This window comes from Populus alba, chromosome 10 (genome assembly GCF_005239225.2).
Source record: "Populus alba chromosome 10, ASM523922v2, whole genome shotgun sequence".
Classification (NCBI taxonomy): Eukaryota; Viridiplantae; Streptophyta; class Magnoliopsida; order Malpighiales; family Salicaceae; genus Populus; species Populus alba.
Genome location: NC_133293.1, coordinates 7,959,509 through 7,974,662, shown reverse-complemented (window position 1 = coordinate 7,974,662; position 15,154 = coordinate 7,959,509). Strand labels below are relative to the sequence as shown.

The following is a 15,154-nucleotide window of genomic DNA, read 5'->3' as shown; positions in this document are numbered from 1 at the left end:
TGGGGATTTCTGTTTCCGTACTCCAGCAACGGAGACATCCGCTGCCAATCAAGTCAGAAATGTTCTTTAATGACAAAAATACCCCCCCTTCTTAGTTTTCAAGCCTATCCCTCTCACGAGCCGTCTTTTGCCAAATTAGGAGGCATGCCGTCGCGTCTTGGGTGCCAGAACCAGACTAGTCATGGAGGAGGTTAGGTTCAAATTTAAGACCTATGATATGGTTGGACAATAAGAGACAAGAACCGATCAAGTTCATTGCCTTATCTGTAAAATGGAGACTGCTATTATAATTGATTAGTGATGTGAAATGACCTTGAATACTTGTATGATGTATCCATGTCATTTGGTGTAAGCAAATTTTGTAAGAGTGTGTTGGACAGTGTGATAGCGGTTGCTTTTTAAATAGCTTTTTGTGTTGAAATACATGTAAATGATGTTTTTTTTATTTTTTAAAAATTATTTTTGACATCAGCACATCAAAACGATCCAAAAAGTACAACTATAACTCAATTTTAACAAAAAAAAAAAATTAAAATTTGCCAAAATGCAGTTACAAACGCAAAAACAAACGCTTTCTAAATTGGCTGCCAATTTTTGCTTTCGATTGCATGATTGTTATGTGAAATGTTTACATCATAAGATGGGACCATCATTTTTTTTTTTTTTATCTATATATTATATATTTAATATTTGTTTTTGGATTAGGTGTAATTCGTTCATAAAAAATATACCTCATTAAAGCATGTAAAGAAGTTAAAAAGCAGTTGTAACTGCTTCACACCGTAACTAAAAGAAATAGTTGCTTGTTCTATCTTGTTGAAAAAATAATTGTTCTCTTCTATTTTTTTTTAATATTTATATCTCTGAATTAATTTGACAATATTTAAAAGGATGTTGATATTATGAAATACTTTTTTAGTTTCGATAATTAAAACAATACTGAGGTAATTAATCTTGGAACAAGAAATAAATTCTTAAATTTTTGGTAAGTTTTCTTTAATACTTCATTTATTAATCTATTTCATATATATAGTATACTAGGTTTAAATTACCTTTGATAGCTAAGGATTCATGTGGTGTTGTTTTTTCTTGCGTTGATCAAGACTCTGTTTTCTAAACTTTTGCTTCTATTATTTATTTATTTATTGAAAAGCATGTAAAATAATGATTTTCTATTCAAAAAGCAGAAACAATAGCTTGAAGAAACAGGCTCTAAGATTGCTTCATTGTTCTGCCTACACAAAAACAGAGTGTGTGTGTGTGTATATAAAACTAACGTAGGTTTAACAATAGTACGTGTAATTGCTAAATAATTAATTCTTGTTAATTTAAGAGGGTTTTTTCTGTGTTGTTTTATAAAAATTTGTTTGAATTAATGTTTAATCATAGAAGTTGTTCAGCAACACGTTTAAACCGTTTTTTTTTTAAATTTAAAATTGTTTTGAATCGTTTTTGATATAATATTATAAAAAAATAATATTTTAAAAATTAAAAAATAATATTTTAAAATATTTTTAAGTAAAAATTACATCCTTATCCTTTTAAATATAGCATGTAAAGGCAAATCCAAAAATTTATTTGGATTCTTGACTATATTTGGATGGTGGAGCTTGACTTTCTGTTTCTAAATAACACAAAATTCCTTCAAAAACATTTCAATGTAGATTTAATTTTTTATCTTTCAATTAAAAATATTTTTAACTAATTTATATTTATGTTTTCTATTATAAAACACTAGCTAATTATAATTTGATGGTTACACGGTGAAGCAGATTTGCTAGTTGCCTCTTGCAGGAAAGGAAGTAAAAGCGAAGCCCAGCTACAAGGGAGGAGAGACTACTGTGGGTTTAGATGCTGACAAGGAGGACAATATGGTAATCTGATAGCATCTGTGACAGATCTGCTAACCGACAAACAAGGAGGTCGGCATTGTCGGCCGGTGAACTTGGGAGAAGACATAAATAAGCGGCGATTCCCAAACCCCTCATTTCCCCTTCCCCCATTTCAAAAAACAAATAAACTAACTTTTATTTAATTCATCTTATAAACAAATCAACTACTTGGATTCTTAACTGTATTACAGTAACAGTTACTATTTTTATTTATGTATTTCTTAGCAGTGCGTTACGTTCCATTACATTATTATTTATCTATTCCTTTGCCATAGACACCCACTTGAACCAAAATATAAAAATAAAAAAAGTCCCCTTATTTTCTTCCTCCTCTCTTCAAAACGCAACCGATTTGAGCTCCAGCTCTAACGAGATGGGACTGTACAGATCATCATAATAGAAACCTTACCCACAATCCTCTCTTTCGTAACTTTTCTTTTTTCGCTTTTTGTAAATGCTCTTCTATAGAGCCTCCCTGACCCGCCCCGATTATCCCGGCAAGGTTTTTCTTATCCTCTATTTTTTAACGAAACCCTAATTTTTAGCTGTTGGTTTGTTATTACTATTTTCCCTCTTGAAAAATAATAATTACAATTGGTTTTTCTGTTTTTGGAGCGTTTCTGTTTCGTGCATCCGTGGTCAAATCGTGTTTTATAAAGTTATTTTGTGGTTTGTTATGATTGGTTGGCTGTGTGTTTTCTTTTTTTAGGAAAATGAAATGATATTATGACGCTCGTTTCTGTGTTGCTTTTCCTGGTAAAAGGATTTTCAAGTCATTTTCGAAATCAATCTTTAAGAAAAATATTTCGATTCTGATTTCATTTAGTATCAGGCAAGTTCTTTTCTTTTTCTCTCTATGCAATGTCTAAATCTATTCGTGTTTGTTGTTTTTAAATTCTTTTTCTCTGCTTTGTGGTCATTTTTATTTTTTTGTGTTCTTTAGGTTTGATAAAGTGTCTTAATCAAATGATGTTCTTGTTTCTTTTTTCCTCACAGAATGATGCTACATGTGTCAATTCATGTTTGAGGATGTTATTATAATTATTTAATATTTGTTTCCTCCTTTTTTTTGGAAAAAAAATTTGAATGATCTCTTATCTTATTTTCTTAATTCGTTTCTGGTGGCTGAGGTGTTTTGAGTTTAGAAGAGAGTTTATTCGAATGGGTGGGTTTGCTAATTCGTGCTATCATTTTAATGGTCTTCAAGTCAGTTTTTTTTGGATTTTCTTATCCAAGAGAACGGGAGTGTGAATTTTGGCTTCTAATTCTATTTAATGATGCCAAATTGTGTTTGTTTGATTTGGAAACTACACAGGAGGGTTTGTTTTGCCTTACTAATGTGTTTTGTTCTTCTTTCAGTTGATATAAATTTGTATTGTAATTCTCCACGGTGAATGTGAATTATGGATATTACTGAGGTTGAAGAAAATTTGTTTGCAGCAAGCGATGCCAAGGTATTGTTTTTTATTTCTTAAGAAAAATCTTGGATTCGGTGTTTTTGTGTACTATTCTTAAGGAACCCCCCGATTCCATCTGGGCTGAGCAGCCTGCATATTTGTTTCTCTAATTTTTACGATTCTGCTCGTTTCCTGATGTATACGGAAAATGCAATGCCTGCTTTTAAATTATGGCACTTGCTGTTTATGGTGATTGCCTAGTGGACTTGGGTTTGATTGTGTTGAATATGCTTCTGTTTTGTTTGCTTCTGGTGCTTGGTGTTTTCTCTCTTTGTGCCAGAAGTTATTCCATCTAGGCTGACATATTTTTTCTGTTCATCTCGGGGGAGTCTTATTTACAATATAGTTATTTGTAATGTTCACATTGTTACCCTTTTGTTAGCCCATGAAAACACTTTTTCTCTAAGGTCTTCAATGAACTTTAACTTAATTGACAATATTTCTACCTGTATTCAGCTGCATGGAGAAATGTGCAAGGAACTCTCTGTAATTTATTGCAAAATCCTGTCCATTTTCCCTTCATTGGAAGCTGCAAGACCTAGGAGTAAATCTGGCATTCAAGCATTATGTTCGATGCATATAGCCCTTGAGAAAGCCAAGAATGTTCTCCGGCATTGCTCAGAATGTAGTAAGCTTTACTTGGTAAGATAATCCTTTTTTTTATAGATGCACTAAAATTTGCTTTTCTTTTTCTGTTTTTATTTATTGTTTTCTGTGATATTAGTTTTCCGATGGAATTGCATTTCTGACACAGGCTATAACTGGAGATTCTGTCCTTTTAAAATTTGAAAAGGCAAGATCTGCTCTTGTAGATAGTCTTAGGCGTGTTGAAGATATTGTTCCACAATCAATTGGATGCGAGGTAGTAATTTCCCTTTTGAACTCTATTTCTTGATGGTCAATTTGAAAATGATATCAGTCATAAATTGGGTTGTCTAAACAAAGTGAACTTAGAAATGATGTATCAAAATTTTGAGTATTCATGTCCTTGCTGTATATCAACAAGAATTCTATCATTCTATATGTTAATATTTCATCTCCAATGGTTTCATCAACATTATATGTCATTTACGTTGAATTAACCACAATGTTGTCCTGGAATTGTTTTGTGGTCTTTTTCTAGCCCTGTTCCTTGTGCCTGTATTATTTAGAAACACCTTTTGATCCCCTTTGTAATTTGAAATCTTGTCAGATTTTGGAGATTGTAAGTGAACTCGAGGGTACTGAATTCTCTCTTGATCCGTTAGAGAAGCAGGTTGGTGATGAGATGATTGTATTGCTTCAGCAGGGGAGAAAATTTGACAACTGTAATGACACTAACGAGCTAGAATCATTTCATGAGGCTGCTACTAAACTTGGTATTACCTCTTCTAGAGCAGCTCTTACAGAGAGAAGAGCTCTTAAGAAACTTATAGAAAGAGCTCGTGTGGAGGAAGACAAGCGGAAGGAATCAATTGTTGCTTATCTCTTACATCTCATGAGGAAATATTCCAAGCTATTTAGAAGTGACCTTACAGATGACAATGATTCACAGGGTTCAGCACCTTGTTCACCCACTGTTGAGGGTTCTTTTGAAGATGGAGGCCCTGGTGGTGATGGCCATGCCTTTGAGCGACATTTATCAAAGCTTAGTTCATTAAACTTCAAGCCAAACTTTAGTAAATCTGGGCAAATGCCTCTTCCACCTGAAGAATTGAGGTGTCCTATATCATTGCACCTGATGTATGATCCAGTCATCATTGCTTCTGGACAAACGTATGAAAGGATCTGCATTGAGAAATGGTTCAGTGACGGGCATGACACCTGTCCAAAGACTCAACAAAAGCTTTCTCATCTCTCCTTGACTCCCAATTATTGTGTCAAGGGTCTTGTTGCTAGTTGGTGTGAACAGAATGGAGTCCCAGCACCTGATGGCCCCCCAGAGTCTCTTGACCTCAACTATTGGAGGCTGGCAATGTCCGAGCTTGACTCTGCAAATTCAAGATCTGTGGAGATTGTCAGTTCTGGTAAGTTGAAAGGGGTCAAGGTAATTCCTTTGGAAGGGAGTGGTCTCATTGAGGAGGCTGAAGAAACTGAAACTGAAAATTTATCACCGCAACAGGAAGATTCTGTTCCAGAAGATGACTTTGAGGATAATGTATTTGAAAGATATCAGAATTTTCTGACCATCTTGAATAGTGACGAAGACTTGAAGAAAAAATGCAAAATAGTAGAACAAGTGAGGCTTCTTTTGAAGGATGATGAGGAGGCCAGGATTTTTATGGGGGCCAATGGGTTTGTTGAAGCACTATTGCAGTTTCTAGAGTCAGCTGTGCATGCTAGGAATCCAATAGCTGAGGAAATTGGAGCAATGGCTCTTTTCAACCTTGGCGTCAACAATAACAGGTGTGTGAAGTCACTAAATATCAAATTAACACAGAGTAGGTGTAGTAGTAGTACTATGATATGCTTAATTAGGTATTAGAATCATTATTAAAATCAAGAGGTGTTAGTAATAATTGAGTGACATGCTTTTTATTACTGGAATCGTTGTGGATCTTCTTGTTGACGGAGAAAATTCTGCTAGAGATAGGGAGTTAGGTTCTTGATTCATTTTCCATAGATCTATGAAGTGCGAAGATGTGCCATGAATTTTAGTGTAATTGATCTCCTTTTCTGTTACTCTGTTCCAGAAATAAGGAAATGATGTTGGCTTCTGGTGTTATCTCATTGTTGGAGGATATGATTTCCAACTCTGACACTGATGGATCAGCAACAGCTCTCTATCTAAATCTCTCCTGCCTTGAAGAAGCGAAGTCCATCATTGGTTCAAGTCATGCTGTGCCTTTTTTAGTCCAAATCCTTCAAGGTGAAACTGGAGCGCAATGCAAGCTTGATGCCCTTCATGCCCTCTATAATCTCTCCTCCCACCCCACCAATATTCCGAATCTCCTTTCAGCTGGCATCATCAGTGGCCTCCAATCCCTTCTTGCAGTCCCTGGTGATCATGCATGGATAGAAAAATCTATAGCAGTGCTGATAAATTTAGCTTGTAGTCAATCAGCAAAAGATGAAATGCTGTCTGCCTCTGGCCTTATTAGCGGGCTAGCGACTATATTAGACACTGGCGAACCCATAGAGCAGGAGCAGGCTGTTGCTTGCCTTTACATTTTGTGCAATGGGAGTGAGAAGGGTAGTCAATTGGTCCTGCAAGAAGGAGTTATACCTGCGCTGGTCTCAATCTCGGTGAATGGGACCACAAGAGGGAAAGAGAAAGCGCAGAAACTTCTGATGCTGTTTCGGGAGCAGCGGCAGCGAGATCAACCATCTGCTGAGGTGTGCTTTCAGCAAGATCAATCACCTGCTGAGGTGCGCTTTCAGCGAATTGAAAGTAGTTCCATGTCCATGCCTGCTCCTGAAACAAAGCCGCTATGCAAATCTGTCTCAAGAAGAAAGATGGGGAAAGCTATAAGCGTTTTTTGGAAGAGCAAGAGCTACTCAGTTTACCAGTGTTAAGTTGGTGTTGTAAATTTCTTCTGTCTTTTTCCTTTCTTCTGTCTTGGGGGCATTATTTGTTTTTCTTTTCATAGGGAAGAAGAGGTGTACAGGCCCTTGTAAGCATGGATTTTGTTCTTTTCTTTGCCTTCCTCTTCAGGTAGGAATGCATGTACCATATATGCAAATTATAATGGAAGCCTTGGTAGATTAGCCTTATAGTAAAACAACTTTGTGTCGTCTTCATACCCCTAATTTTTTAAAGGCTAAAATCCCACATCACCGCCAATTATCTAATATCATAGAACGTGGAAGAAGCTGCTGCATCTATGGTTTTTTAGAGGTGGTTTGAAAGTGTGGTTGTAATTGTTTTTTAAATTTTTATTTAAAAATGTATTAAAAAAATTAAAATAAAAAAAATCCTTATGTCCGAGCCCTGAGGAGTCCTCGTGGACGAGCTTTCATTTAAACAAGAATTCACACCAGAGTCCACTATCAAAGTCAAAATCTCAAAGAAATCAATGGTGGATTCTTCGATATCAGGGTTCAAGAATTTAATGTAATGATAAGTTCATATTGGATTATTAATTATTGTCAAAAGATTACGTCAACAAGCCCGTCTAGCTCAGTTGGTAGAGCGCAAGGCTCTTAACCTTGTGGTCGTGGGTTCGAGCCCCACGGTGGGCGCTTTATTTTCTTACTGCTTTATATAATTTTTTTTACTTTCGAGCAGCCCTGGCCCCTGTGACTGCAGCATCGAAAGCTTCGTGGGTTCTTCTGCAACCTCTACAGGAGCGGCTTCCACTTCCATTATCAACAATAGTTGTTGGTTTTCAGTACATACAAACTCCCAAACAAATTTAATTCCTTTAAACGTGTCGGTAATCTGCTGATCCTTTCTGATTGTTATTTTGTGATGGTGTAAATCTTCGCTTTATAACTGCCACATAGATAAGATCTTTCTTTATGTTTTTTTTTTATATCTCCAAGTATAAACCCAAACAAACATACAAATTTTTTATAATAATCAAAACATGATTTTACACAACATTATAACATAATTAATTTCATAATATAAATTGATTGTTTTAATATAATTTCAGTATTGTGTGGAGTAATAACTAAGAATAATAAAAAAAAATAATACTAATTACAATAATAAAAAAACAAATTATAAAAGTCCAATAAAAATGACCTGCTAACAAAACTATAAACCTGAAAAAAAAAATAACAAGAGGGTGAGTTCAACAATTTAGTGAGTAGATAACGTTTAATATATATACACGATATAATATGACAAGTAAAATAAATTTGAATAAAAAAATAATCAAAATAAACTCAAAAGGAACATAAAGTCAATTTAATATATTTAATTTAGGGTCTAACTAATAACCCTATATGACATGTTTAGGAATCAAATTGTTTCTTTTTTCAAAAAACCATAAATCAAATGGTTTCTGACATTCTAATTCAAAAGAAAAAAAACTATAAAATTTGATAATATTTCACCAAAAAAACCTCAATTACTATTCACGACCCATTTGAAAATCTAAAATTACTCTTCCCAACAATTGTAATTTTGCCAAATTTAGAAGACCAAACTGAAAATGTCATAAATTCATAATTATACTGAAATCTTACCGATAATTCATTCTCAATTATATCCAGAATCTCCAATTATGTTCTAGGGACCAATTTGCAATTCCTTTTAAAGTTTGAGAACTAAACTGTAATTTTTATAAATAAGGGACCAAATTGAAATTTCACCATCCTCAACCTCAAGACACTTCTATATAGTATTTCTAGCAAGGTTTTTTTTAATAATTTCTTACACCTAATACATCAATTAAACCAATTAATTTCAAAATCATTATTCTTAACAAAATCATTTAAAAACCAACCAATTAAACCATTACCCATAACAATCAATCCATAACATTTCAATCAACTCACCAATCTAACTCAAAACACTTCAAAACTCTAAATCTTAACAAATTTAAAATCTTAATGAATACCAATAATTATACACATTAAAGCATAAATCTTACCTTATAAACTTATTTTCTCCAATTCTTTATCCTTTTCTCTTCGTCTTCTTTTTTACTCTCGGTTTTCTCTCTTCAAATTTGATTCTTCTTGTATTTTTTTTTCTTTTTTCTTTTTATATTTACCAATTGTTATGAAAATTACCAAAGTGTCATTCAATCATTTATACCTAAAACTTACTCTTTCAAGTGTATTGTTGTCATTTCCCTATTAAAATGTTTCCTTTTCTTTTCAAAATATTACAATTTCTCCACTTTATAAAAGTTTTGTTCTCAAAACTTGACAGACATCGCTAAGAACTCACAATGACCATACTGAGTTCTAAAGGTTATCCTTGGAATGCCTTCCTCCTTTATTCTCAACTGATGATACCAAGATCAAAGATCGATCTTAAAAAAGAATTGATCTTCCTATAATTGTTCAAGCAAATAATCTATGTGAGGAAATGGGTATCTACTTTAAACTATCACCCGATTCACTTGCTTGTAAACTTTACACAATCTCAATGACTCATCCTTCTTTTTAACAAACAACACTGGGGCTCCCTAAAAAGACATACCCGACCGAATAAACTTTTTGTCCAACAAATCTTGTAGTTGTTCCTTTAGCTCCCTCAACTTTGCTGGCACATTCTATATAGTGTTATTGATATTGGTTTAGTGCCCAGAACCAAATCAACGCAAAACTCAATTTCCCTATATGAAGGCAATTCAGGTAAGTCATTGGGAAAGTTATCGACAAACTCCCTAATTATAGGGACTTGGTCCAACCGAGAAATTTCTCTCTTTACATCCACCATATATGCTAGGTAACACTGTACCTCTTTTCCGCACCATTCATCTTGAGATGATCAATAACATAATTGATGAAGGCAAAATCTTATCTCCATGAATTACTAACTCAACTTCTTCATCTAGATAAAAAACTATTTTCTTACCACAACAATTCACTAAAGATCTATGCTTTAACAACTAATCTATCCCTAAAATTACATTAAAATAAACAATATCTAATACATTTAAGTTTCTCATAAAAATCCCATCTCCAATTTAATACCACAATCCGGATACACAAACTCCACTAATACTGATTTATACAGGGATCATAGATTGAAATAGAGGATTCTAATACAATTAGTTGCCTATTTAATATCATTGCAACATACAGGAACATAAACAAATGAGTTGTACCCGTGCCAAATAAAACTTTTTCTTTAAAAGAGCAAACATGAAGATAACTGAAACAACCATGTTGGATGCCTGAGCATCCTACTGAGTCAAGGAAAAGACTTTAACATACTCATAACCCGATTATGTTTAGCCTCTATCACCTTCACCCCAACCTCTCTAACCTCGGCCACCAAAACCTCTTCCACTATGAGCCACAAATTGTCCCATTTATAGTACTTGAATAAGAGGTTGAATTGAAGCAAATGCTCCTAAAGCTGACGGCTGTCTCTTGGAACACTCTCGAATCTTATGAGCTATCTAGCCATAACTGAAACAAACCTCAGTCCTTCTTTAGCACTGTACACTAGTATGGCTTTCTCCACAATGCTGACATGAAAAACCATCTCCAGATGGAACAAAAAAGCAACAAGGTGTAGTCTGACCTAAACATTGACTATTGAGCATTTTTACCACCGCTCTGACTGCTTAAGCCACTAGCTGTAGATATCCGTCTAAACCTCTTCGGAACCCATGAGTCTTGATAAGCACTACGTTCCCTAGAAGGACTTGCATTCGGTCTCTGCTGTCTAAAAACCCGACTTTCTTCCCTGGACCTCTTAGATTGACTTGCAACCATGTCCTCTAATTCTCGTGCCTCAATTAACCTAGCCTTATCAACAACTGATGTGTAAGATGGAAACACTTGAGACACCATCACCATATACATTGAGGATTTAAGTCCTCGAATGAATCTTTTCACCCTGCACTCCTCAGTAGGTAGAAGATGTTCAGCATACCTTGATAGCTGAGTAAACTTTAGATCATACTCATCCACTGTCATGCTCCCCTGAGATAGCCTCTCAAACTCATAGAGTTGAGCATCCCTAACACTCTGAGGAAGAAATCTATCCAAGAATATAGTGCTAAACTCCTTCCATGTCCACTTAGCCTCCGTTGACCTCTCTCTCTTTTTAGACTCAAACCATGAGATGGCCATATCTCCCTCTAACCTGAATGATGCTAGACTCACAGCGCGATGGTCTGTACACCCTAAAGCTTCACACCGTCGCCATATATCATCCAAGAACCTTTGAGGATCCTCTGAGATGTCCATTCCAGTAAAGGTAGGGGGTGCTAACTCCATAAAGTCATTCAATGAAACATTGACTCCTTGAACAATATGGGATGATGATGGTATATCTCTATCCCTTCTCCGATCTCTTTCCATACTAAACTCCATCCAAGTTCGCATAGCCTTGCAAAGCTGCTGAAATTCTGTAACAAACTCAGGGTTAGCTACCCTTACACCTGTTTCACTAACAATATTTTCCACTTTTAACTCTTGAGATTCCTCCTTTACTGATGGATGTATCTCCTCAACATATCGAGGTGCGGGTGCACCACCCCTCCTTTGTCTTGTAGTCCTCAATTGCAGAATAGTGACATCGTCTTGATCTTCACCTACTCTACCAGTACCAGCTATTTGTCTATTTCTCAACATTTCCTATAAGAAATTAGAACACTTAAATTATGCTAAAACTATAACATGATAATTATCATAGAATTATAGGAAAATATATCTATCATAAAGTTTAAAGAGTCGAAGAAAACATGCTTGATGAGAATTCAAAATTTCAATGAAAATGGATAAAATGATATGGATCCTAATGCGCCAAATATTATGAAATTAAGTTTACAACTGTTTCTTTAGCCTAAGGCTCCAATACCATGTTTGTCACGACCTGATCCTCAAATCCATGACCGGTATATAGATAGGTCCCATTTCCAGGTTTCCTTATCTATGCAAACATAGACAAACATACAAACTTTTTTCTTTATAATAATCAAAACAAAGTTCTACGTAACATTGATAACATAATTAATTTCATAAAATAAGTTGATTGTTTTAATATAATTTTAGTAATTTATGGAGCGCTAACAAAACATAATGAAAAAGTATTAATTACAAAAAAAAAAAAACAGGTTCTGAAAGTCCAACAAAAATGATCTGTTAACAAAGCTATAAGCCTAAAAAAAATAAATAATGAGAGGGTAAGTTACATCTCAGTAAGTAGATAACGTTTAATATACACATGTAAGTTAATACAACAATTGAAAGAAATCTAAATAAAACAAATACTAAAAACAAACTAAAAAAAACGTAAAGTTGATTTAATACACTTAACTTAGGATCTAATTCATAATGCTATACGTTTAGGAACCAAACTAATTTCTTTTTGCAAAAGCTTAAAAATCAAATAGGATCCAAAATTCTAATTCAAAAGAAAACAAATTATAAAATTTGATAATAGTTTACCCAAAAAACCTCAAATATTCTTCAAGACCCATATGAAAAACTAAAATTACTTCTAGGGATCAATATGGAATTTTCAAGGATTTTAGGGGTCAAATTGTAATTTTACCAAATTTGAAGGACCAAACTGAAAATGTCATAAATTCATAACTCTACTGAAATTTAGCCTTTAATTCATCCTCAATCCTGGCCAAAATCTTGAGTTATTCACCAGGGATCAATTTGCAATTTTTTCAAAGTTTGAGGACTAAACTGTAATTTTATAAATAAGGGACCAAATTGAAATTTTACTATCCTCAACCTCAATACACTTCTGTCCAGCTTTTCCAGCAAGGGGTTTTTCTCAATTTCTTACACCCAATACATCAATTAAACTAATTAATTTCAAAATCATCATTCTTAACAAAATCATCTAAAAACCAATCAATTAAACCAATACCCATAACAATTAATCCATAACATTTCAATCAACTCATCAATCTAACTCAAAACATAAACTGCAAAACTCTAAATCTTAACAAATTTGAAATCTTAATTAATACCAATAATTATACATATCAAAGCATAAATCTTACCTTATAACTTATTTTTTCCAATTCTCTTTCCTTCTCTCTTCTTCTTCTTCTTCTTCACTCCTTTACTCTCGGTTTTCTCTCTTCAAATCTGATTCTTCTTGTTTTTTTTTTATTTTCTCTTCCTATTTATATTTACCAATTGTTAGGCAAATTACCAAAGTATCCTTCAATCATTTATGCCTAAAACTTACTCTTACAAGGGTATTGTTGCCATGTCCTTTCTAAAACCTTTCGTTTTCTTTGCAAAATATTACATACTTTGTCCCCTGGATCTTTGGAAACATTAAGATGCTTGATTGCTCTGTTGATTCTAGTGATTAAGTAGACTTTAGAGGCCTGGTAGATTCATTGCGGACGAGTCAATTGCATTCGTTGGTGATGAGAGTCAACAGAGACACATCATCTCCAAGAAAGCCTCCAAGTATATGGCGATCCCTCGGAGTTTATGGGGAAGTATTAAATTGTGGGTCACGGTCTGGACTTCTTTGAGCACAGTTCGGATAAACATTACTGGTTCAGAAAACATGTTCGACACGAGGGATTTGTCACCAAAGTGATGGTTTTGGAGAGAGTGAGCTTTCTCTATTTGATTTGCTCACTGTGCTGCCGTTGCGAGCGGAAAGAATTGGGAATATAACTTGTGCAGGCCTCTGACCAATATCAGAAAGCTTCTGCAGAAAATCTTAAGCCACAGGTCAATTACATTGTGGACTGGTGACATAAAAACATGAAGCTTTATGGTATATGTTTCCAGTCACGGGTCAGCGATGGTTGAAGGATAGCATTAACCTGGTCAAATGCGTGGTAGAATGGATGGGCAATCTTCTCGAGCAATATTTCTTACAGAGTAGGTCAACGTCTTGTCAACAACTTGGCTCATCGCATGCTATTGCAATTCTTCTGGAACTTCTGATACGTACCACGTACTTCAATTCCATGGAAGTCGATCCATTCTATGTCAAAAAAATGCTGTGATAGATGGGGTTTGTTTATTGAACTTCGGCGTTTACTGTTAAGAGGTTGGTATTAAAGGATTTAATTAAGAACATGCAGAGTAGGATTATCAATTGGAACGTGTTCCTGTACTAAATGTAAATGCTATTTCGTTGGCTTCTTGCCCTGTAGTGAAGTCATGGCTGATCGGAGAAAGGTGACAATATGTCCTGAGGAAGCTGACAAGAACCACAACGAAAAGAAGACTCACAGATTTAAGTAGCTTTTCAAGGGAAAGAACAAATACATGTCTGCCTTCAATGGTTTCTCATGAGTCACGGTGACCGTATCCTAGCAACACCATTTCCCAACAGCTACCAATTTTTATATCAGAAAATAGTGTTGGCATGAGCTGTACAAACCTACACACAATAGGAAACTATACATGTAATATTCTAGTATATCTTCTATTTATGTAAATCCCGATTGTTATGGGATAATATTTGATTTCTTTCCAAAGACAGCTAGTAGAGGCAGGATTGTATAAGTATTGTGACAGTATCAGAAATACAATTAAGAAAGAATTCTTGAATGAAATCTCGTCAGGTTTACATGGTATCAGAGCCGAGATCCTTTGTCTGATCTCTGCTAGCAACATCTGATAATGGAGGTGATGGCAACACCAACCGACTTGGTGGAATCAGAGCAACCTAATACGACTGAAAACTTTGAAGACCTTATGGCAAGAGTGAATCAAGCCATAAACCAGAATCAGACTCCAGCAGTAATGCAGGATATTACAACAACACAGATTGGTATAAAATTGGATGGTACCAATTATGCGTTATGGTCCCAGATTGTCGAGATGTTTATCTCAGGAAAAGACAAGCTAGGATATATAAATGGTGACTTCCCACAACCAGAACCGGCTGCTCCTTCATTCAGGAGATGGAGGACAGAGAACTCTGTTGTGAAGGGATGGTTAATTGGCTCAATGAATCCATCATTAGTCAGCAACTTCATTCGATTTCCCACGGCAAAACAGGTATGGGATTCAATTGCTACAACCTATTTCGATGGAACTGATGCATCCCAAGTGTATGATTTGAAGAGACGGGTGACTAGAATGAAGCAATCGTGGGAACCAATTGAGACATATTACAACTGTCTCCAAGGCGTCTGGAGGGAGATTGATTTTCGCCGCCCGAACCCGATGGTGTGTGTTCATGACATACAAAAATATAACACTCTCTTGCAAGAGGATAGAGTGTATACTTTCCTTGATGGATTAGAT

General features: G+C 34.9%; 2 protein-coding genes and 1 non-coding gene across 7 annotated transcripts; 2 read left to right on the top strand and 1 right to left on the bottom strand.

The window, feature by feature from the left end:
- The first annotated feature begins 2,005 nt into the window (after nucleotides 1-2,005).
- On the top strand, nucleotides 2,006-7,053 carry LOC118048796 (U-box domain-containing protein 6). Of its 4 annotated transcripts, none has more exons than XM_073411866.1 (6): nucleotides 2,006-3,346; nucleotides 3,806-3,991; nucleotides 4,104-4,211; nucleotides 4,542-5,734; nucleotides 6,022-6,664; nucleotides 6,698-7,053. In XM_073411866.1, exons 1-6 carry the CDS (start codon nucleotides 3,296-3,298, stop codon nucleotides 6,842-6,844), a joined length of 2,328 nt encoding a protein of 775 aa, XP_073267967.1. In that variant the 5' UTR covers nucleotides 2,006-3,295; the 3' UTR covers nucleotides 6,845-7,053. The 4 variants fall into 4 exon arrangements, with proteins under 4 accessions (XP_073267967.1, XP_034914501.1, XP_073267966.1 ...); XM_035058610.2 differs by having other exon boundaries at nucleotides 2,008-2,394; nucleotides 3,252-3,346; nucleotides 6,022-7,053; XM_073411865.1 differs by having other exon boundaries at nucleotides 2,008-2,724; nucleotides 3,252-3,346; nucleotides 6,022-7,053.
- Nucleotides 7,054-7,437: 384 nt separating this feature from the next.
- TRNAK-CUU (transfer RNA lysine (anticodon CUU)) lies at nucleotides 7,438-7,510 on the top strand. The gene has a single exon. It is a non-coding gene; the product is annotated as a tRNA-Lys (tRNA).
- A 272-nt stretch (nucleotides 7,511-7,782) lies between these two features.
- Nucleotides 7,783-13,045, bottom strand: LOC118048797 (uncharacterized). Of its 2 annotated transcripts, XM_073411867.1 has the most exons (3): nucleotides 11,766-11,984; nucleotides 8,872-11,542; nucleotides 7,783-8,038 (listed from the first exon to the last, which is right to left on the bottom strand). In XM_073411867.1, the coding sequence occupies exons 1-2, from the start codon at nucleotides 11,766-11,768 to the stop codon at nucleotides 10,493-10,495; spliced, it is 1,053 nt and encodes a 350-aa protein (XP_073267968.1). In that variant the 5' UTR covers nucleotides 11,769-11,984; the 3' UTR covers nucleotides 7,783-8,038; nucleotides 8,872-10,492. The 2 variants fall into 2 exon arrangements, with proteins under 2 accessions (XP_073267968.1, XP_034914505.1); XM_035058614.2 differs by lacking the exons at nucleotides 7,783-8,038; nucleotides 11,766-11,984 and adding an exon at nucleotides 12,928-13,045 and having other exon boundaries at nucleotides 9,893-11,542.
- Between the last annotated feature and the right edge of the window lie 2,109 nt (nucleotides 13,046-15,154).

Coding starts and splice junctions, on each gene's coding strand:
- LOC118048796 (XM_035058610.2), top strand. CDS start 3,296: ATGGATATTACTGAGGTTGAAGAAAATTTGTTTGCAGCAAGCGATGCC. Junction 3,347..3,805: donor TTGCAGCAAGCGATGCCAAG/GTATTGTTTTTT, acceptor ACCTGTATTCAG/CTGCATGGAGAAATGTGCAA. Junction 4,212..4,541: donor CACAATCAATTGGATGCGAG/GTAGTAATTTCC, acceptor AAATCTTGTCAG/ATTTTGGAGATTGTAAGTGA.